The sequence below is a fragment of the Aspergillus ochraceoroseus genome (genome assembly GCF_002846915.1).
Source record: "Aspergillus ochraceoroseus IBT 24754 chromosome Unknown P175scaffold_4, whole genome shotgun sequence".
NCBI lineage: Eukaryota > Fungi > Ascomycota > Eurotiomycetes > Eurotiales > Aspergillaceae > Aspergillus > Aspergillus ochraceoroseus.
In genome coordinates, this window is record NW_024468479.1 from 457,476 (window position 1) to 482,691 (window position 25,216).

Below are 25,216 nucleotides of genomic sequence, written 5' to 3' on the forward strand. Positions count from 1 at the left end.
CTCCAATATGTGGCTCGACCGCATTTCCTCCGCACCCCATCTAGACAGTCGCAGTCTTTCTCCCCTCCCTCCACGATCGTCCTCTCGGTTCTCTCCTACCCCTCAGAATGGTCGCCCCGCGATCAGTCGGCCAGGATCCTCATTATCCGCCTTAGTCACCCCGAATGCCTCGACAGCGTCGTCACCGTATGCGCGTGGCTCTGACACGCCAACACGGAGGCAGAATCTCGCTTCAAAATCCCGCCCGTCCGAGGTTACAGACCCGCTAGTGGTGCTGGATGGGATTCTCAAGAGACAGAAGGAAGAGGCCTTGGTCACAACCGCATCCGTTGTCTCATTGGCGGCGGAATCTAGACCCCCTCGGCTGGTGGCCGAGATCGATTTTGGAGACCTCGGCCTTGAGGATTTCGTCAAGAAGGTCGAAGAACCAACCAGGCTGATGAACAGCGATGTTGGTGTGCAGGCTATCCAGCAGTTTGAGAAGGAGAGGGACAAGTTCCAGGAGCTACATTCCGCGATCGCTGGGTGCGACGATGTATCGAAATCAGTCGAAATGTATTTGAATGACTTTCAAACCGAACTAGGAGCAGTCTCTGCTGAGATTGAGACACTCCAAACCCGTTCAGTCCAGCTGAGCGCTATGTTGGAGAACCGGAAGAATGTGGAACAATTACTTGGCCCCGCTGTGGAGGAGATTAGTGTGTCTCCAGCCGCCGTTCGCCTGATTGTGGAGGGCCCTATTGACGAGAACTGGGTCAAGGCGCTGAATGATATTGAGTCTCGCACAACTGGTATTGAAGCGAAAGTCGCTAGTTCTAGCACTTCCAAGGCCATTGAGGATGTGCGGCCACTCTTAGAGGATGTAAAGAAAAAGGTTCGCCGTATCGCTTTGCGATTGACTCATCTCGGGCTAATGCATCGATTTGTAGGCTGTGGAGAGGATTCGGGACTACCTAGTCTCCCAAATACGGGCTTTGCGGTCCCCCAATATCAACGCGCAAATCATCCAGCAGCAACGACTGGTCAAGTTCAAAGACCTGTACAGCTACATATCGCGAGCCCACCCGGCTTTGGCTGGGGAGATTGCCCAAGCCTACATTAACACCATGCGCTGGTACTATCTCTCGCACTTTACCCGCTATCTTCATGCCTTGGAGAAGATCAAGATCTACCCCAGCGACCGGAATGAGGTTCTTGGGGGTGATCCTTCTGCTCAAAAATCCGGTTCGTATCTTGGCCTTCCTTGGCCTTGCTAATAGATGTAGCTAATTTGCAATAGGTAACATGATTCCTGGTGGACGGCCTGGCGCTGCTGCGCACGATCCGTTCTCGCTCGGCAGAAGGATTGACATTCTACGCACCGGCAACCATATGGCCCTGTCTTCGTACTTGGCAGAAGAAGACACTTCTTACCACGGGATTGAGGTTCCATTCCGAAACTTCAACCTTGCCCTTGTAGACAACGTTTCGGCGGAATACTCCTTCATGACCGAGATGTTCTCAACCATGTCTTTCCAACAAATCTCGCGCAAGGCGCTCGAAATCTTTAGCTCGGTGTTTACACTTGGCCAGGGGCTAGCAAAGCAGCTCATTGAAAATGCCACTGACTCATTAGGAGTGCTGATCTGTGTGCGACTCAACCAACGGGCCGCTTTCGAGCTCCAGCGCCGCAAGGTACCCGTAGCGGATTCTTATATAAACGGAATCAATATGCAGCTGTGGCCGCGATTCCAAGTAATTATGGACACGCACTGTGAATCCCTGAAGCGAATAGGCTCGAACACAGGTCGGAGTGCCGTCTCTGCTCTCTCCCTAGCCGGGGGGGACGATGCCAACCAATCATCTGCACCTCATTTTCTGACGCAGCGCTTCGGACAGCTGCTACATGGTATTCTTGTTCTTAGCAGCGAAGCAGGCGATGATGAGCCTGTTGCACACAGTCTTTCCCGGCTGACATCTGAGTTTGACACACTTTTGGCCAAGCTCAGTCGCATTGGCGGCGATGCAAAGCGGAGAGAGCGATTTCTCTTCAATAACTACTCCTTAATCTTGACGATCATTAGCGTGCGTTCTTTCCTACAACTGCATGTTGTCCAGGGCTAACTCCACACAGGACACGCAAGGCAAACTGGCTACTGAGCAGAAGCAGGTGAGTTGACTTCTTTCTTTTTAGCGAATGACTCACTGATCGGGACTAGCACTTTGACGGATTGCTGAAGAATGAGGGACGACGCGGTTAATCTGGACTGTGTTCTCTGGATATATATCCGGGCGTCAATGTTCTCCCTCCACATGCCCTTGAATTTGGAAAGATACCTTTTACTTGAGTACATGTGTATTATTATATGAAAGCTGGTAATAGATTAGAACGGGTATAAATTCCCAGACAATCCACATCATGAGATAGAACTGCGGTTGGATGTACGGAGTATTATAAATCCTCTTCTCCGTGACCGGCGCTGTTCCGACTCCACCCGAGAGTATGGTGCAATCCCCAAGGATTAATACAACGCCAACGGCTTCTCTCTGACCCCAGTTGATCTCAATTCGATCTCAGTTCGAGTTTCAGTGTCTGATCTTCCATGGCTGCTGCCCGAGCAGGTCTCTCGCTTCCACGGGGGGTTCGCCTTTCCCACCGCCGATTCTCTACCACCCGCGTCTCCTCCGCGGATGTTACCCACGTAGTATGTGTCTTCGCTTCTTCTCTTCTAGGATATACACTCAATTGATATCCTCCTCTAGGTAATCGGTGCAGGGGTTGTTGGTCTTGCAGTCGCCCGCCAATTGGCCTCACGACCCAACACCTCTACGATCCTCCTCGAGCGACATGACGCGCCAGGGACAGAGACCAGCAGCCGGAACTCAGAGGTACCCCCCCCCCCCCTTTTTTTTTTTATATATAACCTCGGCAATAAGATGTGAAAGAGAAGAAACGCAACTAAATAGAAAGAGAGAGAGAAATGGTAGGTCATTCACGCCGGTCTGTATTACGGAACCTCTACCTTGAAAGCTTCACTTTGCATCCGTGGCCGCGAACTGCTCTACGACCTTTGCCAAAAACATAACATCCCCTATCGAAACACCAAGAAGTGGATTGTCGCCCAAACCGAGGAGCAATGGGCTGCAACACTGCAGGTTCAGGAACATGCGAAATCCCTCAACGTACCTACACGGCTGATTTCCGCCGCGGAGGCGCACGAGCGGGAGCCCGAGGTCCGCGCTCTCGCAGGGATCCTCGAGAGCGAGTCTACGGGGATCGTGGACAGTCACGCGCTCATGACGTATTTACAGGGGGATTTCGAGGACCGGGGCGGGGACTGTGCATTCCTGACGACGGTGACAGGCATCGAGGCGCTGGACGGTGGTGCGGCAGGGTACAAGGTCACCACTCGGTCTGGGGATGACGGGACGGAGACGTCCATTGTGGCGGAGACGGTGATCAACAGCGCCGGGAACTCTGCGTGTGCGATTAATAATATGCTTCTTCCGCCCGAGCGCCACCGGCAACCCTACTATGCCAAGGGAACGTATTTCTCGTACGGCGCGTCGTTCCCGAAGCCGTCGGTGCTGGTATACCCGGCCGCGGTCCCGGGCCACGGTGGTCTAGGCACGCATCTCACCCTGGATATGGGTGGGCGGGTTCGCTTCGGGCCCGATGTGGAGTGGGTGGACGATCCCAATGACCTGAAGCCCAGCCCCGCGCGGCTGCACGAGGCTCTGTCTGCGATCCAGGCTTATCTGCCTAATGTCGACCCCGAGGCGATTTCCCTGGACTACTGTGGGATTCGACCCAAGCTGGGCCGTGGAGGCGCGCTGAACACGGGCAAGGGATTCATAGATTTTGTGATCCAGAAGGAAGAAGGGTTTCCAGGATTTGTGAATTTGCTGGGGATTGAAAGCCCGGGGTTGACGAGTTCTTTGGCTATTGCGGAGAAGGTTGAGGGAATTTTGTATAGATAAAGTAAAGTACTAACTATACTACTCTACTAGTTGACTAACTAGATGGACACAAAAAAAAATCATTAGGACAAGTTAAGAATGGCTTGTCTTGCCACATTGACATCAAGACTCGTCCATGGATTCACTCGCCACGAGAGTGCCGGGTTCAGTCTAGACTCTCTTAACTCTCTTAACTAGATACTTTTCACCTGGATATTTATTAACCCATACACACACATACACAACCCTATACACACATCCATCTATCCATCTATCCACATATTATCTATATATAAAAACAAAGCAAAATAAAATGACACACAAAACACCCCCCAGCACACACCACAATCCCACCCGGAACCAAATACCCAACCGAACCACCGCCGCCCGAAAACCAAGCACATGCAAAAGCAGATGCTGGGACTGGATGATCACCCCCAGCGGAAACTGCCACTACGCGAAGAACCGGGCGTCGTTTGCGTCGTACCGCCGGGCGCCGGGCCGCGTGGGCTCGCAGCGCGTGCTGGGCGTGGGGAGCGTGGAACTGAAGGTGCGCCGGGCGCCGGACGACGCGCGGCCGAATGTGCTGGCGTTGCAGGGGGTGCTGCATCTTCCTGACGCGAGCTGTAACGGGTTGAGTTTGCCGCGGTATCGGGGGGCGAATGGGTTGGTTGGGATTACGGGAGAGGAGCGTGGAAGGGGGGGGTTTCTCCAGGCGCGGAGCGAGGTTGATGGGGAGCGGCTTTGGTATGGGGATGAGTATTGTGGGTGGTCGCGGGTGGTGCTGTGGGGGGATCCCCGGGGGGAGACGTATTTGGGGCAGGAGCCGGAGGGGAGTATGCTTGGTGTGGTTGCGTCGGCGGAGGAGTTGGATCAGTTGTTTACGAGGGTGAAGGAACGGAGTTTGGTTTAGAGGTGGGGATTCTTTTGGGTAGATTGCGTGGTTGCAAGTATACATATTCACAGTAATGAATGAAAGATATATAAAACAGTGAGTGTAACTAGAGGATGGCCTAGCCGGCTAGATACCATCTCATCTTATCACACTTTAATGGCAGGGCAGCTCACTCCACCTCCATAAGGACATCGCTCATGATGTGAAGAACGTAGGAGAATTTGCGCACGCTCCAATGCCCGGCGTCTTTGAGAAGCCCTGCATAGTCAAGCAAAATTCGTCGTGCTGACTGGGATCCCCCCTGGAATGGGACGCCGCGAAAATACACAGTCCCCCCGTTTCTGATAAAGTTGACAGCAGGGTCATCGGACGGCGCGAAAGTTTCCGTGCCACGAGGCTCCATAAAACTCGTGAATCCCTCCGTCCCCACCCTTTGCCAGTCGATGTCATCCAGGAGCTCGATGGATGTCCCGCCCACCCGCAGCTCACTGGAATTTGGGACCATGCATATGTACAATCCGAGGACAAGTGCAGCGGAGAAAAGTGAAAATATTGAGTGGAACAGGGGGTGATCAGATGCTTTTCGATTGGTCATGGTTTTGTATATGTGCGCTGCGTGCAGACACGCGCGCCTGGCCGCCGGAGTCTGGGACCATGCTGCAATGTCATCAAGGGCTTTCCGGGCTGGCGCTGGTCCTGCACGCCCGGCAGCCAGGTCGAAGATTTGGATATCGGCCGTCAGGGCCATGCATATATTGTGCCACATGATGGCTGCGTTAGGATTGAGACGGTCGAGGACCTCCCCGTACTTTTCTGCAATCTGGAGCTGGAGTGACGGTAAACAGCGCGCGCGTCCATCCATCGCGTATGTGTGACAGGGAGCGAACGGGTAGCTTGCTCGGTTTGACAAGAGCCGGTGGTAGGCTTCTGATAGCCGGAGCTGGACCATGGCCAACACCCCATGCATGCAGAAATCCTCCACAGGGCTGCCTAAACTGGGGATGGCAACATTCTCCGAAGGTGCCAGGACTGTGGGCATGAGTAAATGCTTTCCACCGCGGACCAGCTGCGTCCATCGCATGGAACAGCTTGCGCGGAAAAGACTTTCATTGCAGGGTAGAATCAGTTGAATTGAATCGGGAACAAGAATGGGGCTCGTTGATAAAAAGGACGAGTACCACGAGTCCAACAGGAGGAGCCCGGTTATGAGCCTGACCAGTCAGTAGGAGTCCGAGAATCGAGTGAGATCACGTACCGCTTAACAGACTCTACTTTGCTCCAGGTCTTCCACCGACTATCGATATCTGGAACGGTTTCAAAGAAGGTGATATCGAGAATTTGGCCTTCAGTGGCTGCAAAAAGACCATGTCGTTGCGCGACCTACGGCCGTGAGAGGAGTGATCATAGAGGGGACGCTATACTGACCGACATGAGATTGACATAGAGCATCTGTGACTTTTCTAAATGCTCCTTCTCCTGCTTGGGTTAGCTATATCTTTTAATAGAACGGGGTGAATCCTACCCCAGTCATGGCAGCCAGATTGAGGAACAGAAAAGCTGCAGCAAAGGTATTTATCGTTCCTATCGAGTTTTCCACCCCCATAGAGCATTTTGCCAGCCGTGCGGCGATATTTTCGAGAACACTCTAATGGGAAATGTAAGCAAAAAAAAAAAAGGCAGAAGAAAAGGATATCTAACTGGAAAGTTTTTGAAAACGAAATCCGTAGTTCCTTTGGTCCCCAGCATAATCATCCCGATCAGACACATGACGTACAATACCGGAAGGCGAGTATTTTTAGCAGAAAATGTAGGAAGATGGACAAAGGGAAGTAGAGGATGAAAATTACGAAAATACAAATCAAGCGCCATGTCTAGGATTTCGGCGGGTGGGAAACTAGGTCGACCGGGATACGTTGAAGGAAGGGTGATGTTTTCCGAAGAGTGTATAGTACCTAGGTGCTGCCCAAATTCCTCTTGTAACTGCTGACGACAGTCCTCATCTAAACCGTATCTCGATGCGGGAAAAGGCCCGGAGCTGTGAAATGATTGAGGGCAAGGCACCGAGAAGATGTTGTCGAGACCATTGCAGGCAATATCTTGCCAGAGGCTATTCATGAGTCGGCCAGTAGTATTGGACGGGGCCAACCAGTAGCGCTGAACTCTTGCCCACCGTTCATTAGGAATGTCACAGACGGGTTCATTGCTGAGATCCTCGGCTGGCGGCCGAGCCTGTTGTTCCGGCGAGACTGCGGCATTCTCTCTCATCAGGTCCAGTGATTCATGATGCGATCCTGTATCTCCGCGCGGTTCAAGCCAAAACTGTACCAAGTCGCTCGGTTCAGGATCGAACAATGTTCCCTGGAATGGTTGCGGGCCAGTCACTCGAGGGTCCGCAGGCGGAGGCGGCGCCGCAAGGAAGTCTAGCGATGAGGAGGGCAGGGCAGCGCGGGAGCTGATTGCATGATTTGTAGTATGGCCTTTTGCATGACGGCTTAATACGTCGCTAGAAAGAGGGTTTAGTAAGAGGTATGGTTATTCGTATAGTATGTGTCGGGCGACTACATTACATACCTTCGAGAAAATCGCTTATGACAGACACTACACTCATAGGGCTTTTCTTTAGTATCTAGAATAATTCATCAGTAAGTTAATTGGCGATGAGAAAGAAGACGCACGCGACCGTTCATGACGCTTGAAATGCTCTGTCTTCTTGAAGCGACGGTCACAGATGTTGCACTTTCTGATGACCATGATGGACGTCGCCGAGGCGAGGAGGGGGAAGGGGTTAATTGAAACGCATTATGAGATGGATGAGAGGGATGAGATGGATGAGAGGGATGAGAATGATGAGAGTGATGAGAGTGATGAGAGGGATGAAAAGTAGGTTGAGGATTGATTGACAGAAAAGTCAAGATTAGTTGAGTATGGAGTATGATCGATACGGTACGGTACGGAGTTCTGCAGAGAATCCGGGGCTGATGGGTGTTGAGGTATGTATGGTACTGTATCGAATTTGCATCAAATGTACTAGTACTTAGTTACGTTACTTCGTAGTATATTTGTCTAATATAGATAGATATATATATATAGTATAAAGAGTTGAAATCTATCTTTTCTATTTAACTGGTACTTGTAACTACTCCATACCTATGAATGAATCTCACAAGTCCAGAGGGTTTCGATATAGATGGATTGTTTCTGCCTTAGGCACTTCGGAAGAGGGCACATCCGACCCTCAACTCCGGAGCCCAGTTTAGCTCACAATCCACCACGAATCCCCATAAAAAGTCTGGAGAACAGCGACTAAAACCGACTCCGCTGGGAAATTGACAAATGGCATGCTGACCCGGCAGAGAATCGGCTTCGGATGGCGGCAAAAGATACAGCGGATAATCGCTTTGTCGGTTGCTTTCCCCACGCCCAAGAGCCGATCGGATCGTGAGGCTTCTCTTATTACCCTTACTTCGTGCTTCTCTTCTCTCTCTCTTTTTCTGTTTCAATTCGTTTCAATTCGTGCCTACGAATTGAATTGATTGAAATGTCGCGGCCTACCCCAGCCGTGATCCGTCCGTTCGCCGTTTGGCGACGGCAATTCTCCGTCTCGTCTACTAGACAGGCTATTGACAAGCGATGCGCCTCTGCTCAGGATGCGATCAAGGAGATGAAGGGCTCCTCGACCGTTCTTGTCGGAGGATTTGGTTTCTCTGGGGTCCCTAATACTCTCATTAATGCTGTCCGTGACCGTCCTGATATCACTGATCTGACCGTTGTGTCCAACAATGCGGGTATGCCGGGTGCTGGTCTAGGTATGTTTTTTATTTATTTTTTGCGGTTCACATTTGCCGGTGCTGAGCTGACCTGGGATGGTGGCAGGCCAATTGCTCGAATCCAAACAGATCACCAAGATGATCGCTTCGTTTATCGGGGAAAATAAGGTCTTTGAGAAAATGTATCTCAGCGGTGACCTCGCTCTCGAACTTACTCCCCAGGGTACCATTGCGGAAAAATGTGCCGCGGGTGCTGCGGGTGTCCCTGCTTTTTACACTCCCGCTGCTTATGGAACTATCGGTAACCCTCCCTCCCTCCCATTCTAGCCCTCGGGGCGAATACTGAGGCTAATAGTAGTGCAATAGTACAAACTGGTGAACTCCCCGTGCGTTATAACCAAGACGGATCGGTGAAGGAATACTCCAAGCCCAAGGAAACCCGCGAATTCAACGGCAAGAACTACATCATGGAAGAATCGATTTTCGGTGACTACGCCCTCATCAAGGCCCACAAGGCCGACAGGCTCGGGAACTGCCAGTTCCGCAAGGCTATGAACAATTTCAACGAGGCTATGGGCAAGAACGCCAAGTACACCATCGTCGAAGCCGACCACATCGTGGAGGTCGGGGACATCGCTCCCGAGGACATTCATCTGCAGGCCATCTACGTCAACAAGGTGATCCAGAGCACGGAAAAGAAGCAGATCGAGAAGCTTACCTTTGCGAAGGATCCTTCGGAGTTGCTCCAGGCTGGTATGGATTTGTTATTTTGCGAACCTCCGCAGTACGTCAATGGGTTAGCTAGGTAGATGCTAATCTATGCAGGTTCTGGTGAGGCTACCGCCCGTCGCGAGCGTATCGTCAAGCGTGCCGCCAAGGAATTCCGGGACGGCATGTATGTGAACCTTGGTATTGGAATGCCCCTGATTGCGCCGGCCTACCTGCCCGAGGGCGTGGAAGTCTTCCTCCAGGCCGAGAACGGTATCCTGGGTCTGGGTGGCTACCCCCAGCCCGGCGAGGAGGATCCCGATTTGATCAACCCTGGAAAGGAGACGGTGACTTTAGCCCAGGGTGCCTCTGTCTTTGGATCCCAGGAGAGTTTCGGCATGATTCGCGCTGGTCGCATTGATCTTACTATGCTCGGTGCGCTGCAGGTTAGCCAGTATGGAGGTACATTCTCTCTCTCTTTCTTTCCTTTTTTTTTTTTTTTTTTTTTGCAAACTAACATGAGTAGATTTGGCCAACTTCATGCTCCCCGGCAAGGTCAAGGGTGTTGGCGGTGCCATGGACTTGGTTGCCAACCCCGAGAAGACCAAGGTGGTCGTTACGATGGAACACACCGACAAGAAGGGCAACCCCAAGATTCTGTCCGAGTGCTCATTCCCGCTGACCGGTCCCCGCTGTGTGTGGAAGATCATCACCGATCTGGCCGTGTTCGAGGTCAGCGCGACTGAGGGTCTGACTCTGGTGGAGCACGCCGAGGGGGTTTCCGTCGAGGAGATCCGCAGCAAGACCGAAGCTCCTTTCCAGGTTGCAGCGGACCTGAAGCCGATGCTGTAGATTATGATATGATACCTGATCGTTATTATTATTTGTACAAATCTCCAAGTTTATAATAGAACACAATAAAGAAACTACGAATTAAAAAGATATATATATATATACATATCTCTCGGTTGTCATTATAGAGCCCGGCTTCCTTGGAAAGATATATCTAAAATACTACGCCTCCCGGAATCTACCCAGTAGCGAGATAGTAAACGCACTGGACATTTCATCTACCATAGAAACTGCTGCTGGAAATGGAGCGACGGAGCCCCACTCCACACACTTGGATGGTTCTGGGGTTCGGAAATCCGCAGCTGGAGGCTCTCCGCAGGCGCCGCCGGACTGGGCTCTGGCTCTGGCTCTCCCGAACGAGAATGTTCCTCCGTCGAGACGGGCAATTCCCCAGACGTCGTGGGAGATTGCGCCAGACTCTGCAAAGGGGTCGACGTAGATCCTAGTTGTGTATCCTGTTGACAGTCCCCCTGCCAGGCGCGAATATCCGGCACCGAAAGCAGAGGAAACTGCTTCCAGTATCTGCTCCCTCGTTGGGTAGGTCGAGGCCATATATTGGTGGAGTGTCGGATCCCAGCCGCAAGCTGGGTATCGGAGACCTGGGTGAGGAGGCCCAGAAGTAGATTCTCGGTGCCGTAGAGTCGGTGCTCTAGGGATTCGATGTAGCCCTTTGCGGGACCTCTGGGATGGGTGCTGTTAGTGTGGTGCATAGCGTTTGTATAGGCTGTCCGTACCGTTTAAGCTGTTCGGGCCAGTCGCAGTTACGCCGATGCTGGAGACACTGGATACAGGTTGGTCTTCATGTATATATGATTGTCAATGTTCATTATCTGGTAGGTCGATGGTTGTGTGTAGGGTATGGAGGTCTTACCGATTCCCACTGCACTAGGATATTAGCGGGGTCTCTGGTGGGTGACACACTCATACCTTTTGCTTGCGCATTCGACACGAATTACAGGCGATTGTAATACGAGACTTGGACTTGACAGGCATTTTCCTTTGCTCACTCTGACCTTGAGATCGTTCACTCGTTATAACTACCGGGTTAACTGGAAATTGAAGATTAAATGGAAGCGGATAAAGTGGCCGGGGTCGGGTGAAGGTTCAGCCGAACGGTTCATCCTGAGCAAGTGAAGGTTTGTATATATATATATATATGTATAGCAGAGTAATTGAATTGGTAACATGTATCGGATTGCTTCGATTCCAGGAGACGGCATCGGCCCAGAAGTGGTGGCCGCCACGATTCACGTCGTCACCCCTTCTCCCCATATGTACTCACTGGGGTCTTCTTCTAAACATCCGCGGTCCGCTTCAACAGTACGCCAACGTGCGCCCTGTGCGAAGCTTCCCCGATGTCAAGTGGGATAGGATGCTGGTGGATGCAGTGTGTTCTGAGATTGATACTATTGCTGGGAGTGACGTTGGGGTTTGATAGAGAAAGATTCGGAAGAATTCGATCCGATATATAAGTAAGCCTACTTTAGCTTCAACTTTGACCTCACATCGTCGTCCCACTCTTTCCAACTTCTCCCAATATGACCTATAGTTGAAATGGTTAAAATGGCAACCCCTGAAATTGGCTCTCTTACAGCTCACTCACCCCAAGAAAGCCAGTTTGTCGGCTCCTCCAGCGGGGTTTTCTTTATCAATACTGTGCGCCAGGCGTTTTTCTCCTCGTCTGGGGAATTTCCTCCCCCCGAGGATACACTGGTCGGGAGTGAATCCACGCCTCATCCATACGCTCAGGAAGAGACGCCTGTGTCGCAATGGCAATATGATCCCACCGTGGCCGGTGTTTTGGGCCATGCACCGCCGCAGAGTCTGGCCCGCGACCTGATGATGGTTTACTTCAAAGTCTGGCATCCGCTGTTTCCATTTCTCCATGGACCGACGTTCCTGAATGCCATGGAGTTGCTCTACTCGCAGGACCAGACGCAGACAGCCCCGCGAAGCTCGCTCGCACACAACACTCCCTGGACCACCATCTTCCAGTGCGTCTTCCACCTGGCGACGCTCGTGCGACCTGATCTCCAACTGCCCCCGGAATGCCGCATCCAACCCCCACTTAGCGCCAGCATGCATTCCCTTCTATGCCCCCTGACTGCGCGCCACAATCTGCTCACCCTCCAGGCGCTGCTTGCCTCGCAGCTTTACCTGGTGGCGACCATGTCCCTGCGCACAGCTTCCACAGTAGGCGGCTGCATGCTGCGCTCCATGCTCCACGCCGGCCTGCACCGGTGTCCATTCCGATATCGTGAGCTCTCTACCTCGTCGCAACACCGACACCTCCGCAAGCGCATCTTCTGGTCTGCGTATGCGCTCGATCGCTATCTCAGTCAAGCATTGGGTCTTCCATTAGGCATCCAGGACTCTGATATCGACGTGTGCGCCCCTGGATGCCCGGAACTACATCGTCCACTCCAGCATACCCCATCGCGACACCACCAGGTTCAAGCAACCTTCACTTCTGCATCACAACCAACAACGCCATCGGCTTATTCTGTTGCTGCTTCCGAACACGACAAGGAAAAGGAGAAAGAAAAAAGAGAACTCCCGTTCGCAAGCTACGTCCAATCCGGCAAAATCACAGGCGAAGCCCTCGAACTCTTCCACAAAACCATCTTTGCGCGCTCAATCTCCCAAACCTCCGTTCTTGTGTTGACTACGTCTGTCCATAAATGGTGGAATAGTCTGGACCTCCCTCCTCCTCCGCCTCCTTCCCTCCAACCCACCTCCTCCCCACGGCCCTCTGCACTAAGAACTATTGATAAAAGCGCCAGCAGCAGAAACAGCAATATAGAAACCGACCCCCCATTCAACTACACCCCCTTCTTCACAATCCTCTACCAACACCTCATCCTCCTAATCAACCGCCCCTCACTGTCCCTCCCACCCAACACCCCCGAATTCGCGTCTTCCCTGCAATCCTGCATCTCCGCCGCAAGGCATATCCTTCTCGCTCTCAAGGCCCAACGAGACGCAGGCCAAGCACTATTCTGGCCCGGATTTTTGTCTGCAGCATGGATGGCGGGGCTCGTCTTAGCATTTGCGTGCCAACTAGGACAATACGTGCTTGAACGTGGCTGTCTGTATGTTCTTCCTCCTTCCTCCTTCCTTTCTTCCTCACCCACACCCACAAGAAAAGTAGCAACAACCAATCAATCAATCAACCAATATCATTTCAAAGCTAACACAACACCCACACCCACACACACACACACGTCCATTCCCTCACTCAAGAGAAATCTCCTCCTCTCTACACTTCCTCAAAATCATGTCGTCGCAATGGGAACCCGCCAAACACTGCCACACCGCGTTATCGCTCCTGCTTCGGGCGGTTTCAAGACTCGACCCGGACTCTGCTGCTGCTGCTGCTGCTTCTTCGAATTTCCCCAATGCCACCACCACCACCACCACTACAAGCATCAACTCCACTGCCACCAATGCTCAGAACAGGGACACCCCTGCAGGTATAAATGCGGGAGAAGATTCCTCCCCCCCGGCCTCATCTTCTTCTGCCTCTGCTGCTTCCTCTGGCGCTCGCAAACGGCGAAAGCTGAATGCTGGCGCTTCGGAGTCTCTTCCCCCCAGGCAAAGAACCTCCTCGGAGCGGCTGAGTGAATATGGCGCCGGGGGTGTGGGGTTGGGGATCCAGGGGAATTCTCTACCTGGGAACCCGAACGGGACCGGTCCACTGGATGATGGCTGGAGCCAGAGTCAGAGTCAGGCATTGGAATTGGATATCGATCTGGTAGATTTACTACAAGAAGCGAATTTTGACAGTTTGATGGATCTGTTTGGACATCAGTATCCTACGTTTTAACAATTCACTACTAGTGCTACCGTATGTTACATATATTACTGGATAGGCTAGATGAAAGCTACGAATGAAAAAAGGCATCCGCGAGGAAGTCATAAGTCTATATTACACTTGTGTCATCTCAATAGTAAACGAGCGGGTAAGAAGAGAAAAGACATCACAACTTCCTCCCTCTCGTCACATGAATAAAAGACCATGGCATCCGAACAACTTTTCTCCCGTCCTACACACAAGAACTTTTGGGGAACCCAGGGATATCAGGACCAGGAGGGAAAAAAGAAGAAAAAAAAAAAAAAAAAAAAGGTCGAAAAAAAAGAAGAAAAGGAGGTAGAGAAGCGGGAGATTAGAAAAGTAGGGATGCGGAGGAAAGAGATGAATCGTTAATTCAATGGATAGGGTAGGTCATGTCATCAAAAATAGAACGTGGATCAAAATTCCGACATGGGCAGTAATCGAGTCCATCCTCTACGACTTGTTCTCTTCGGTAGAGGTCTCCTTGGCAGCCTCCTTGGGCTTGCTCTCGGTAGCAGGCTCGTCGGAACCCTTGTTCTTCATGTATTCGTCATAAACGCTCAGGGCCTCATCAACCTTGGCGCGGAGAGCATCTTCGTCCTCAAGGCTATATATACTCTATTAGCGTGATTCTTCACGACACAAAATAGGAATAGGGGAGAAACCCCCCCCCCCCCCAAAAAAAAGAAAAAGAAAACTTACAGTCCGAGAAGCTCAGTGTTCTCCATTTCCAGAAGCATACCGGTAATCTTGCCGGCAAGTTCGGGCTGCTGGGCCTGGATCTTAGGGTACAAAGCCTCGCCAAGCATCTGCTTCTGCTGAGGAGCAGGGGCAGAAGAAAGGGCCTGAGCAGTAAGACCACCAGCAGCAGTAGTAGAGGTAGCAGCAGCAGTAGCCGCAGCACCTTCTTCACGACCAGCAGGCTGGCCAGCGTTTTGTCCACGACCACCCTGGCCGGGACGGCCCATCTGACCCTGGGGAGGAACACCACCACGGCCCTGTCCGTAGCCGGGACCGCGCATGCCCTGGCCCATGTTGGGCATTCCAGGAACCTGGCCACGGCCACCTGCACCGCGTCCAAAGGCCTGCACCTGCGCCATAGCCTGAGGGTAACCCATGCCGTTGGGGATACCACCGGGGCCCTGCATGCCCATGGGGAGACCCTGGAAGTTGGAAGGAATCTGCTGGTTAGGGCCCATGCCACGTCCACCCTGCTGGCCCGGGAAAGGACCGGGGTACTGGCCGGGGCGTCCACCGGGGAGACCCATCACCATACCGGGCTGAGGAGGGAAAGCCATGCCGCCACGCTGGCCACCGGGGATGAAGCCCTGCTGACCGGGACCGTAGAAAACGGCGGGCTGCATGTAGGTCTGGGGCATACCGGCGGCAGCGGCCGCCTGTTGCTGTCGGATGTTGTTGCGAGCCTGGATGCTGGCCTCCAGCTGGCTGCGGCGGACATCCTTGCGCTGGGCCAGAGCAACGTAGAGGGGCTTGCCGTTGACCATTCTCTGGTTCATCTCCGTAACAGCCTTGGAAGCCTCATCAGGGCTGCTGAAGCAAACGAAACCGAAACCCTTGCTCTTGCTTAGGGCCTTCTTGTCAGACTTCTTGTCACCGTCCTGCTCATCATCACCGGACTCCTTAGCGTTCTCCTCAACCTGTTCATTTTCCTTGTTGGTCTCCTTCTCCTTCTCCGAATCGGGAGTGGGGGCACGCTCCGCGTTGGTGTCACGCATGACCTTGGCGGAGGTGATGGTACCGTAAGGACCGAACAGCTCGCGGAGCTTCTCGTCATCAACGTCGTCAGTGAGGTTCTTCACATAGAGGTTGACACCCTGGTACTTGGAGGCCTTCTCCAGACGGGCGGCCTCGTACTGCTTGCGGAGCTCCTCCTCACGCTCGTGCTTCTTCTGGGCACGGCCCACGTAGAGCTTCTGTGTGCGGATCTCCTTGTCGTTCATCTCCTCAACGGCGGCCTGCGCGCTGTCGTGGGTGGAGTAGTTGACGAAACCGAAGCCCCGGCTCTTTCCATCGGCATCACGGCTGAGGGTGGCGGAGGTAATCTCACCGAACTGCTCGAACAGTTCACGGAACTCATCATCAGCGACGTCGGGGTCAACGTTCTTGATGTAGATGTTGGTGAAGTTGGCCTTCATCTCCTCGAACTTGCTCTGGCGGTCCTTCTTGGAGATGTGGTGGCCGACAAAGACCTTCTTGTCGTTGAGCAGCATGCCGTTGACGTGCTTGATGGCGTTGTTGGCGGCCTCAGCGGTCTCGTAGTGGACGAAACCGTATCCCTTGGAGTTGCCAAACTCATCCTGGGCGACCTTGCAGCTGAGAATGTTACCGAACGCGGCGAAGGTGTCGTGCAGAGCCTTGTTGTCGATGGCGTTGTCGAGGTTCTTAATGAAGACGTTGCCCTGGCCAGTCTTGCGCAGAGCGGGGTCACGCTGAGACCACATGATACGGCAGGGCTTGCCCTTGATCAGAGTGTAGTTGAGATCCTCCAGCGCGCGCTCACCGTGGGTGGTGTCGTTGTAGTTGACGTAGGCATAGCCCAGGGAGCGTCTGGTAACGGCATCACGGCAAACACGGATCGAGGCGACCTGACCGATGGAGGAGAAGAGCTCATAGAGCATAGCCTCCGTGACAGAGGGGTCCAGCTCACCGACATAGAGGGAAGCGGAATGAGCCTGGTTGGCAGCAGCTGGAGCCTCAACGGCGGTGACCTCGGCGGCAGGAGCGTTGTCGGGGGTGGTGCCGTTGGAGGTGTTCTCGGCGGGGGTAGGGGTGGAAGAGACTTCGGTAGACATTTTGACGAGGTTTTCCTGGTTTTTTTTTTCTCTCTTTTCTTTTCTTTTCTAAAGCAAAAGGAATGTTAGTATCGAAGAGCTTTTGTTTTTTCTCCCACAGATGAGATATACGACGGGAAAAAAAAAAATCATATCAAAGTGGGGAAAACCAGCGCATAGAAGCCAAACACAACGACAGATTGATTCCAAGCCGATCAATTCTGGTAGCTATCCAGCCAAAGGAGCAGGGAATTGACAAGAAGCCACACACAGAATACAGATGAAGGGACTTGCTGTATCGCCGTCACAGGATGGGAACGAGGGGAGGGGTTAGGAAACAGGGCAATCGCCACCCACGACGGGGATCTAAACAGAACGACGACCAGACGTACAAGAGAAGCTGGCACACAAAAGGATAACGACCGTCGAGACGATGGAGGGGGAGAGAAGAAGAATTTAAGATGATGCGAGAGACGCGATCACGAGGAATGAGACAAAGGCGGCAGCGAAAAGAAATTCGGCCACACACACACACACACACAACACACACCTGAGGTATGAAAGATACGGAGATGAAGAAAAGGGGATTCAGCTGGGAGAATCCGACGACCAGGTCGATGAAGATAGGATTTTTTTAGATTTTCCGGATTTTTTTGGAGATTTGTTTTCCGATAGAAAGTGGAAAAAAAAGGGGAAAAGGAATGGGAGAGAAAAGAAGAAAAGAAGAAGAAGAAGAAGAAGAAGAAGAAGAAAAAGAAGGAGGAAAAAAAAAGAAGCAGAACGAGAAAAAAAAAAAAAAAGAATTTTTCTTTCACTGAATTTTTCTTTACGCAAGTTTTGTTTTCTGGAAACTCAAAGGAATTTTGGTTCGTATTTTTCGTTCGCGTATTACACTAAACCTATCTGGGTTAGTGGGCGCCGCTTTAAGGGCTCCAGCACTCGAGTCTATACAAGAAAGAAGAAGAAGCAAGAGATAATAAAAAAGAATACGCCCGCTATGCACTGTTCAAGAAAGAAAGAAAGAAAGAAAGAAAGAAAGAAAGAAAAGAAAGAAAAGAAAGGTCTAGCTGAGGTCAAATCCGGCCCCCGAATTCACCGCATACAAGAGCTTCTCCCGCAATACCTCTGCACTCCGGTATCGTGGCAGCTTCAGGAGATTCACACAGGTGCTGGTGCTTGGAAGCCGTTCCTGGTCTTCGCTGGAATCACGGATACTAAACCGGGGGTTCAGATGGCTGAACCCCAGCAATGGCGCCCGGGGAGTTGAGGTCACAAATCGTAATACCTTCTGTCGTTCCTCGTTGGTCATCCCCTCCATCACCTCCCAGAAGAGTTGGACGGTAGGATGCTCTTCTTTGTCGTCCCCGATCGTGTACACTCCCCCGTATTGCGTGTGGCGTCGCAAATCCATCACGTCGATATCGCCCGACTCCCCACTCACGAGCGTCTGCATCTCCGTCTGGTTGAACATGGACAGCCACGCCGGCTGGATGATCTGTCCCAGCCCCTGCAAGAATGCATGGGTTTGCATCGCCGGCTGCACCTGAAGTCGATACCGAGCAATATACGAGATATAGACCAGCCGGTTCTGGTTGGTCACAACGATATCGGACCCGCTACTCTTTAAATCTCGCGTGATCGTGCGGTTGCCTCCGTTGGGAAGCGGGATGGTATCCGTCACAGTAAAGTTGAGGGAGAAGTCTTCCACATCTTCCGGGTAGTTTTTCAATTGCAGCTACAGACAATTAATGTCGGTTGAATGACCGGTACTGGGTGATAGATACTACTTACCAACCCTTGGTAAAGCCCCGAGTCAAGATCCTTCAGATCGTTCAGGTGCGCTCGGTATGCCGTCTCCCGTTGGGCAGAACCCACTCCGCCCGTCAACGCCCACTTCAGCAGGAAAAAGGGTGCAAACCCAACATCTACCAGAATCCCTTCGTACAGGCACTTTCCAATCACTCGACCGAGAAACTCATACCGTCGGAGGAGATTGCGCACCTGCTCGTTCCATTCGGGACTGCCTTCCTTGAACTCGAGCTGTCGAAGGTGCTCCTTCCGTTGCTCGACCGCGACCGGGTTGGGATAGAGCAGGTGCTGGTCGTTCTCCTCGAACAAACTCAGATCGCCGGGGGACTTGAATGCTTCGTTGGTAACACTGGTAAGAAACTCTTTGGTGACGCCGCCGCCATCGATGCCCGCTTCGGCGGTATTGAACTGATCGATAAATGTAATTTGAATGGGCTCCTTGAGGCCCTCTCCTAGCTCGTAGAACTGGTCGAATGCGTCCTCAAACACACTCTCGCGTCGAATATTAGCATGGTGGCGACTCAAGATGTCATGCACGGCGGGACGGCCATCGATCATCCGCCCCATGGAGGCCTGGGCGACAGACATCCGCCAGGAGTCGGCGTCGATGTAGCCTTGTCTGCGCCGTATCTGATCCCGATAGATGAATTCGCGGAAAATCTGCACTCGCGTGGGGAACGGGATGAAGAAGGGCATATTTTTGAGGATTTCAAGCCGTGGAGCGACCGCTTCCAACTGTTTTCGGCGCGCGGCTTGCTGCTGACGGCGTCGAAGGGCTTCGATACGGCGTGCTTGCTGAACACGGCCAGTTCCAATCAATCCCAAAGAAGGTTCGGAATAAGCGTCACTCATGAGATCGTCCTGTTCCGCTGCTTCATCCTCGTCCTGCAGCTGATGCCTGCTCTCCTCCTCTGCGACAACAGCGGGGATGAACCCTTCCATGTCAAACCGGCTAGTCATCAACCAATGCCCGTCCGGAAGAAACCGGCGGCGCGAATCACGCTCATGAATCATCCTCAACAGCCCGGTTACAAGACCTTTGAAGTAGTCAAGAGGGATGCCGGTAACCCCGGGAAGTCCCTGCTCCTTGTTCTTGATCTCAATGTCCCGGACGCTTGTAATGGAATCAGGCTGTGGAGTGGCTGAGTTGAAGTAACTGCGGATGCCGCCCGTATCTTGGACCATTTCATTTTCGTTCAAATCTCCCGAGTTCCAGTACAACGTAAATGCAAGGTTTTTGAGGAAGACGGTCATATCCTTGATGTCCTCCAACGGGAGAGCACTCTCCCTCGTCCACGATACACGGGCGTTGGTTGAAGCCGTAAAAGAAGATCCGCTCGAAAAGAACTCGTCATCATCCATTACTTTGAGAACAAAGGTATATAGCTCGAGGAAAAGCAGGACAATCGTCCACTCTTGGTCCCTCTCAATTTGGGAAAGGCCTGCTGCGGATCGGATGGCCGTGGTGTCGACTGGCTTCAACAAGGATAATACTTTCGTAGAGTCTTGACTGATCACGGAAAATAATCGACTCGACCGAGACGCATGCCAGAAATACTTAATCGCCGGTATTCTGGATCCTTCTCCACCGGTCGATTGGTCGATTAGGGTAGCTGAGCCCAAGTATAGCCACATGCGGATATCGTCGCCCCGTCGAGGGAAAACTCTGAGTAAGGTCAATGCATAAGTAGCCAAAACCTTGGCTTCCCTTGATGCATCGGAATTAGAGTCTGCGAGCTCGCCCTGAGACAGATGAGTGGACGGAAGCTGCGAAAGCAACCCAGTAATGCTGCTTTGGTTAACCAGGCTGCATAGCTGGTCTTTGATGAATGGGTGTAGGGGGGTTGTTTTCTTTGGGGGATCATCAAAATCCATCGATTCTTCCGACTCGAGGCGTCGAGATATGTGCACCGCTGTAGAATTTAGAAGCTCCGAGACGACCCTCACGAAACCAAGCTCCGGGGCATGACGACCAGCTTGGTTCCCCAATACATATCTGTGGAAATATACAAAATACGCAAGAAGCCAGAGACGGGAATCTACGTCTTCTAGGCCTTGACAGCGGTCTGGCAAATTAGACTGCAGAGGAGCTAAAGCGGACGTGAGGAGCTTGTAATTGAGATTGTTCGCCAGTACATCCAACGACCCTAGAACCGCCACAAGATCGGGTATTGTCAGATAACTCCTCGCAAACCACTCGTAAGCGGTCAGAGTTTCCGATGTAATCGGCAAAAGCAATGCAAGAACACTCTGCGTCAGATCGGAGAGTGACAAGTCAGATCGATTCGAGATGACTTCAACATTCCTTGTCAGAATGGCCATCGTAGAATAATAGTCCGGCGCAAGACGTGCCATCTGTTTAGGGATGAGGCTGGTGAGGAAGACCAAGAGCCGGAGGAGACGGCTAAGCGCAAATGCAGGTACCGTTGGAGAGGTTGCGGATTGCAGAACTCGCAAGGCATGCTTCGCAAGGCGTTTCAACAGCATCGTCCACTCTCCCTCGGTCGCAAGAGAGGGAACCTCATGTAGTGTTTGCTGGAAAGCATCTGAGAAATATACCAACCGAACAACATCACTCCGGTTCCAAGGCTCGAAGACCTGAACCAGGAGACGCAGCTGGGAGAGGCACGCGGTCGCCGTCCCAAACGGAGCGGCAGGGGGCAGAACACCACCCTGCAGCTTCGCCAGGTCATCGAAGGCTAGGAAAGGCCCTGCTCGCTCGCGCTCCGTCGCATCCCACTCCTCCCGCCATGTCTCGTACGTTCTCTTCCGGGTCCGGTAACCCCTCCAGGTCCGCTGAACGACCCGACTGGCCCCTAAACGATCCCTCTCCTGCTGTCTCAATAAGCGTTCCTGCTGTGCGATTGCGAGGGTATTCTGAGGACCGGGGCCGTGGGGATTCTGCCGTCCGGAGGGATAAGCGGCGAAAGGGTTGGTGTTCCGGCCAGCAAGGTTCACTTGCCGGGGACGGCGAGAGTTTCCTGTGAAAGACTGGAACATCGCTTTGTCGATTCCTGGGAGGAGTATCAAGAATCTGCAGAAACAACCCGATGGACAGGTATTGAGGATTGCTGCAGTGATGGTAAGCGGATCACCACTGGCCCCATGCCGCAGCTTTTCTGCAAAAGAGGCTGGCGTTGAGGGGGGAATGAGAGGACGAGAGGATGAGATTGGCAGCGGGATGAAATTATGACATAGCGGGCTGGGCTTGGGTGATCGGCCACGCACTTTGCACCCTTTATCAAATCTCCACTCACCACCTTTCTTATTGTCACAGATCTTTGTCAGAAACAAATCAACGCTGCAGTTCTAGTCTGTCTTTGACTGGTAAAGAATTTAAATCATCCAGCATGAACTTGACAAAATCGTCTGGCGGTGTTCGAATGGTTGACGGGAAAAGAATGAAATGCGGTTGGCTGGATTACAATGATTTCGTCCAGATTCATCTAAGTGACGCACAGATGTGGACCAAGTTCACTGAATTGCATACGGCGCAGATGAGATATCTTCGTTCCCTGAGTGACAGCTACGACAGATGGCCGATGTTGCAAGAGGGTGCCGTTGCATGGATATCATGGAAACGCGAGAACCTTCAAAGCGAAGTAGATGGGGCTGATACTAGGATTACCGAGCGGATTGCACATCTGACTAAAGTTTCCCAGAAGCTCATAGTTACAGCTGGTTTGGCCATGTATTCCTTGCTATCCGATCATACAGTAGTAGGCACATTACCCTCTGACAGGAATTCAGTCTGACTTCTATCGCGGAAGCACAGAAATCTACCTCCACATACCGAAGTCTAAAGCGACTCAGCTGGATAACGGTGAGTTCGATCAACCGATAACGTCCATTCCTTTAACGATATTAAAAACCGACTTTTTTTCTTTTTTTTTTTTTTGTGTGTGTGTGTGTGTTAATTCGGCCTTGTACCTGATCTCCCCCCGGGAGGTCCTGAATCGAAGCACCACGCCATATCCCAGAGCTGCATAACGGTCATATCACACGAGGTCGCTTTTGATCTTGCTCTTCAGTTCTGCGCAGTGATTTCTTGAGGCTAGCCATGCGCTCCTTTATCGGTCGAGGATCCAGGGTGGAGCGATGCCAGTCAATGATCAAGACTCGCTCCAGCTCATCGTTCCAAAGAATATTATCGGGTCGGAGGTCTTGATGCCTAACTCCTAAAGCACGGATTTCTTTATTGGATCTCGAAATCTCATGGCGCAATGCTGGTTGTTGACTTAGTTTGCTAATACTCTCACCACCCCAGGCCATGAGTAGCATGTGGCGAATCTTTCCAGCACCGTGTAGGAAGTAAATATTGGCCAAATCAATTGTCCCAAGAAAAACAGGAACTGCAGATGCCTGGGCTTTTTGAAGGATATGGTAGATTTCCGCTTCACGGGAGACCTCCTTCCAGAGATGGGTTGTAGTTCCCTTCCCAACCACAGTATAGCCAAATGTAGCGCAGGTAATCTTGAATGGCGCCCCATAAGCCCCGCAGTTACCAAAAGGTGTACAATTATGGTCAAGGTCTTCATCCAGCTGCTGCTTGAGGAGTTCAACCAGACGCTTAGCGTCGATAGGGTGTCGGTTGCCAGTATGCCCGTGTTGGTGCAGGGCAATATTAGGGCAGGCAGCATCTAAGGTGCTATTTTGTTGGAGACCAAGCAAACAATGTTGCGTGCAAAATGGCAGCATATGTTGCTGATACTGGCCGCTGCCATTATTATCATGACTAGTTTGGCGTGCTGAGTGTTGAGTCGGAGGAGATGACGTAACCTGGCTAAAGCCTCGCTTCCGCACCAGTGATCCTGGATTTGGATCGGAGTCTGGGGAGTCACTCCTTTTAGAACGGTTGATTGTGTCCGGGGGCGAACAGCCTGGCTGAGACCGAGTTGGCATTCGACGAGCCTTTCCTGAAGGAGAATCGAGAGGCGATGAGGGCAGATACTCGGAACCACTATGATCGGAGCTCGTAGCCGGTGAGCCTGTATATCCAGAATTTGGAGGTGTCTGTCGGAGTTCCTCATCAGGAATCTGGGCACGAATGTGGTCAAAACTAGTGTTCCATATATGTAAACTAGCTTGGGCACGGTTTCGCCACCCGTGGTCGCGCACCCTTGAACCAAAACTCATCAAGCAAAGGCATAACACCCTTGCAATCGCAGTGAATGGTTGCTGGAAGCTCTCGTTGTCCTCCACAGTCCCATCCATACTAGGCTCGCAGAGATAATAGTAGAGCGTGCTTGGATCATCATGGGGAACATGGAGAAGGACCTGAGCCAGACCATTTGTTATATAAGAGAACTCAAGTCCCTCTTGGATCATTACATGGTATTCCTGGGCTAGTACTGATCCCACTAGTTGCTTTGCATTATGTGTCAGCTTCTCTGCATTATCTAGTAGAGTGGTATCCGTCTCCACCACTATCTCCCTGAAATCCATTGTTTGAAGTCCTGCTCGTAGATTTTCGACTGAAAGCTTATGTGGTGGCTTATACTCGACAGTAGTAAGGAGGGCAGTGTCATTGCTGTTTTTTCGGTGGATGCAGAACTGGTCGGGCCGGAATCGGTGAGGATTCAGTAGTTCGTCTCCTGAAGGGTCCGCATCATCTAGTGCATTTGCGTGGTTATCAAATATAACCCCACGGCCTAATTGGAATTGGACTTCGGCCTCGGGTATCTTGCACAGTTCTGAAATCACATCATGAACATGATCTTCCACGGCAAACCGTTCGTAACTCTCCAAATCCTGCTCGCTACTAATCGGGCGGCGACTGAATCGTTGACTAAGATCTTCCAGCGCGCTTAATGGACGAAATAATCGCGGCGCATCTTGCCCTGTCGGCTGCAGGTAGCCACAAACCGCGTCGTAGATGGCTTGTTGTCTGGCTGGGCAGTCCTCCCATACGCGAAGTCGCGTTGGACAGTATTTCCCAGCTGGGGGTCGTATTGTTCCTTTGGTAGATAGAGCCGGGGTTTGGACGCTCAAAGAGCTTGAGAAGAGACCGTGACAGGAGCGAATAAATTCGTGGAAGGTCGTAGGTTGGATGTGACCTTCCGCTTGCTTTCGCCGTTGCTCTTCTTGCTTTCGCCGTTGCTCTTCTTGCTTTCGCAGTTGCTCTTCTTGCTTTCGCCGTTGCTCTTCCTGCAAGAACAGGGCCTTATAATCTGGAGAGCTAGTGCCCGCCATAGGAGTGAGGACAGAAGTGAGGTCGAGAAAAGATTTTGTGAACCAATATAATACTGTATTAGCTAGAAAGCTCTGTCTTGACACCTTTTTAGCTCAGCGGTAAAGTTCGACAGATTTCGTTGAATGTGTGTTTTGGGAGGGAAGAAGGAGGATACAGTGCAAGAGTTAACCAGGTCTCAAAGAACAGGGCCTTATAATCTGGAGAGTTAGTACCCGCCATAGGAGTGAGGACAGAAGTGAGGTCGAGAAAAGATTTTGTTGAATGTGTGTTTTGGCAGGGAAGGAGGAGTGCAAGAGCTAACCAGGAGACCTGACATGTGATATATGTGCCTGTGTTGTGAGGCATCTAGATCTGACCTGGCGCGGACTAACTATAATCCGAGATCTATAAAGCAGACAAAAGACACTCCTGTAAACATCATGTATA

General features: G+C 51.9%; 10 protein-coding genes across 10 annotated transcripts; 5 read left to right on the forward strand and 5 right to left on the reverse strand.

Moving 5' to 3' along the window:
• Window positions 1–7: 7 nt before the first annotated feature.
• P175DRAFT_0509171 (uncharacterized protein) lies at window positions 8–3,960 on the forward strand (the record flags this gene model as incomplete). Its single annotated transcript, XM_040898406.1, has 7 exons — window positions 8–874; window positions 930–1,224; window positions 1,280–2,064; window positions 2,114–2,149; window positions 2,368–2,421; window positions 2,743–2,868; window positions 2,968–3,960. 7 exons carry the CDS (start codon window positions 8–10, stop codon window positions 3,958–3,960), a joined length of 3,156 nt encoding a protein of 1,051 aa, XP_040751991.1.
• A 292-nt stretch (window positions 3,961–4,252) lies between these two features.
• Window positions 4,253–4,852, forward strand: P175DRAFT_0438057 (uncharacterized protein; the record flags this gene model as incomplete). The annotated part of the gene is made up of 1 exon (XM_040893891.1): window positions 4,253–4,852. One exon carries the CDS (start codon window positions 4,253–4,255, stop codon window positions 4,850–4,852), a length of 600 nt encoding a protein of 199 aa, XP_040751992.1.
• P175DRAFT_0501224 (FTFMHR domain-containing protein) lies at window positions 4,676–7,714 on the reverse strand. The gene is made up of 7 exons (XM_040897117.1): window positions 7,510–7,714; window positions 7,406–7,460; window positions 6,533–7,337; window positions 6,357–6,479; window positions 6,260–6,310; window positions 6,090–6,214; window positions 4,676–6,045 (listed from the first exon to the last, which is right to left on the reverse strand). The coding sequence occupies exons 1-7, from the start codon at window positions 7,583–7,585 to the stop codon at window positions 5,004–5,006; spliced, it is 2,277 nt and encodes a 758-aa protein (XP_040751993.1). The 5' UTR covers window positions 7,586–7,714; the 3' UTR covers window positions 4,676–5,003.
• Window positions 7,715–8,132: 418 nt separating this feature from the next.
• Window positions 8,133–10,240, forward strand: P175DRAFT_0501225 (3-oxoacid CoA-transferase). The gene is made up of 5 exons (XM_040897118.1): window positions 8,133–8,640; window positions 8,708–8,902; window positions 8,968–9,354; window positions 9,427–9,771; window positions 9,836–10,240. Exons 1-5 carry the CDS (start codon window positions 8,373–8,375, stop codon window positions 10,159–10,161), a joined length of 1,521 nt encoding a protein of 506 aa, XP_040751994.1. The 5' UTR covers window positions 8,133–8,372; the 3' UTR covers window positions 10,162–10,240.
• On the reverse strand, window positions 10,201–11,199 carry P175DRAFT_0557288 (Zn(II)2Cys6 transcription factor domain-containing protein). Its single transcript, XM_040900760.1, has 4 exons — window positions 11,089–11,199; window positions 11,033–11,046; window positions 10,896–10,958; window positions 10,201–10,842 (listed from the first exon to the last, which is right to left on the reverse strand). Exons 1-4 carry the CDS (start codon window positions 11,152–11,154, stop codon window positions 10,380–10,382), a joined length of 606 nt encoding a protein of 201 aa, XP_040751995.1. The 5' UTR covers window positions 11,155–11,199; the 3' UTR covers window positions 10,201–10,379.
• Window positions 11,200–11,381: 182 nt separating this feature from the next.
• P175DRAFT_0501228 (transcription factor domain-containing protein) lies at window positions 11,382–14,091 on the forward strand. Its single transcript, XM_040897119.1, has one exon. The coding sequence runs from the start codon at window positions 11,725–11,727 to the stop codon at window positions 13,783–13,785; it is 2,061 nt and encodes a 686-aa protein (XP_040751996.1). The 5' UTR covers window positions 11,382–11,724; the 3' UTR covers window positions 13,786–14,091.
• Window positions 14,092–14,449: 358 nt separating this feature from the next.
• pab1 (polyadenylate-binding protein) lies at window positions 14,450–16,809 on the reverse strand (the record flags this gene model as incomplete). The annotated part of the gene is made up of 2 exons (XM_040895930.1): window positions 14,450–14,603; window positions 14,699–16,809. 2 exons carry the CDS (start codon window positions 16,807–16,809, stop codon window positions 14,450–14,452), a joined length of 2,265 nt encoding a protein of 754 aa, XP_040751997.1.
• Window positions 16,810–17,654: 845 nt separating this feature from the next.
• On the reverse strand, window positions 17,655–21,788 carry P175DRAFT_0523494 (HECT-type E3 ubiquitin-protein ligase). Its single transcript, XM_040899320.1, has 2 exons — window positions 18,580–21,788; window positions 17,655–18,523 (listed from the first exon to the last, which is right to left on the reverse strand). Exons 1-2 carry the CDS (start codon window positions 21,595–21,597, stop codon window positions 17,852–17,854), a joined length of 3,690 nt encoding a protein of 1,229 aa, XP_040751998.1. The 5' UTR covers window positions 21,598–21,788; the 3' UTR covers window positions 17,655–17,851.
• A 118-nt stretch (window positions 21,789–21,906) lies between these two features.
• P175DRAFT_0557292 (uncharacterized protein) lies at window positions 21,907–22,441 on the forward strand (the record flags this gene model as incomplete). The annotated part of the gene is made up of 2 exons (XM_040900761.1): window positions 21,907–22,288; window positions 22,348–22,441. Exons 1-2 carry the CDS (start codon window positions 21,948–21,950, stop codon window positions 22,439–22,441), a joined length of 435 nt encoding a protein of 144 aa, XP_040751999.1. The 5' UTR covers window positions 21,907–21,947.
• Window positions 22,442–22,590: 149 nt separating this feature from the next.
• On the reverse strand, window positions 22,591–24,789 carry P175DRAFT_0437290 (uncharacterized protein; the record flags this gene model as incomplete). The annotated part of the gene is made up of 1 exon (XM_040893848.1): window positions 22,591–24,789. The coding sequence occupies one exon, from the start codon at window positions 24,787–24,789 to the stop codon at window positions 22,591–22,593; it is 2,199 nt and encodes a 732-aa protein (XP_040752000.1).
• Between the last annotated feature and the right edge of the window lie 427 nt (window positions 24,790–25,216).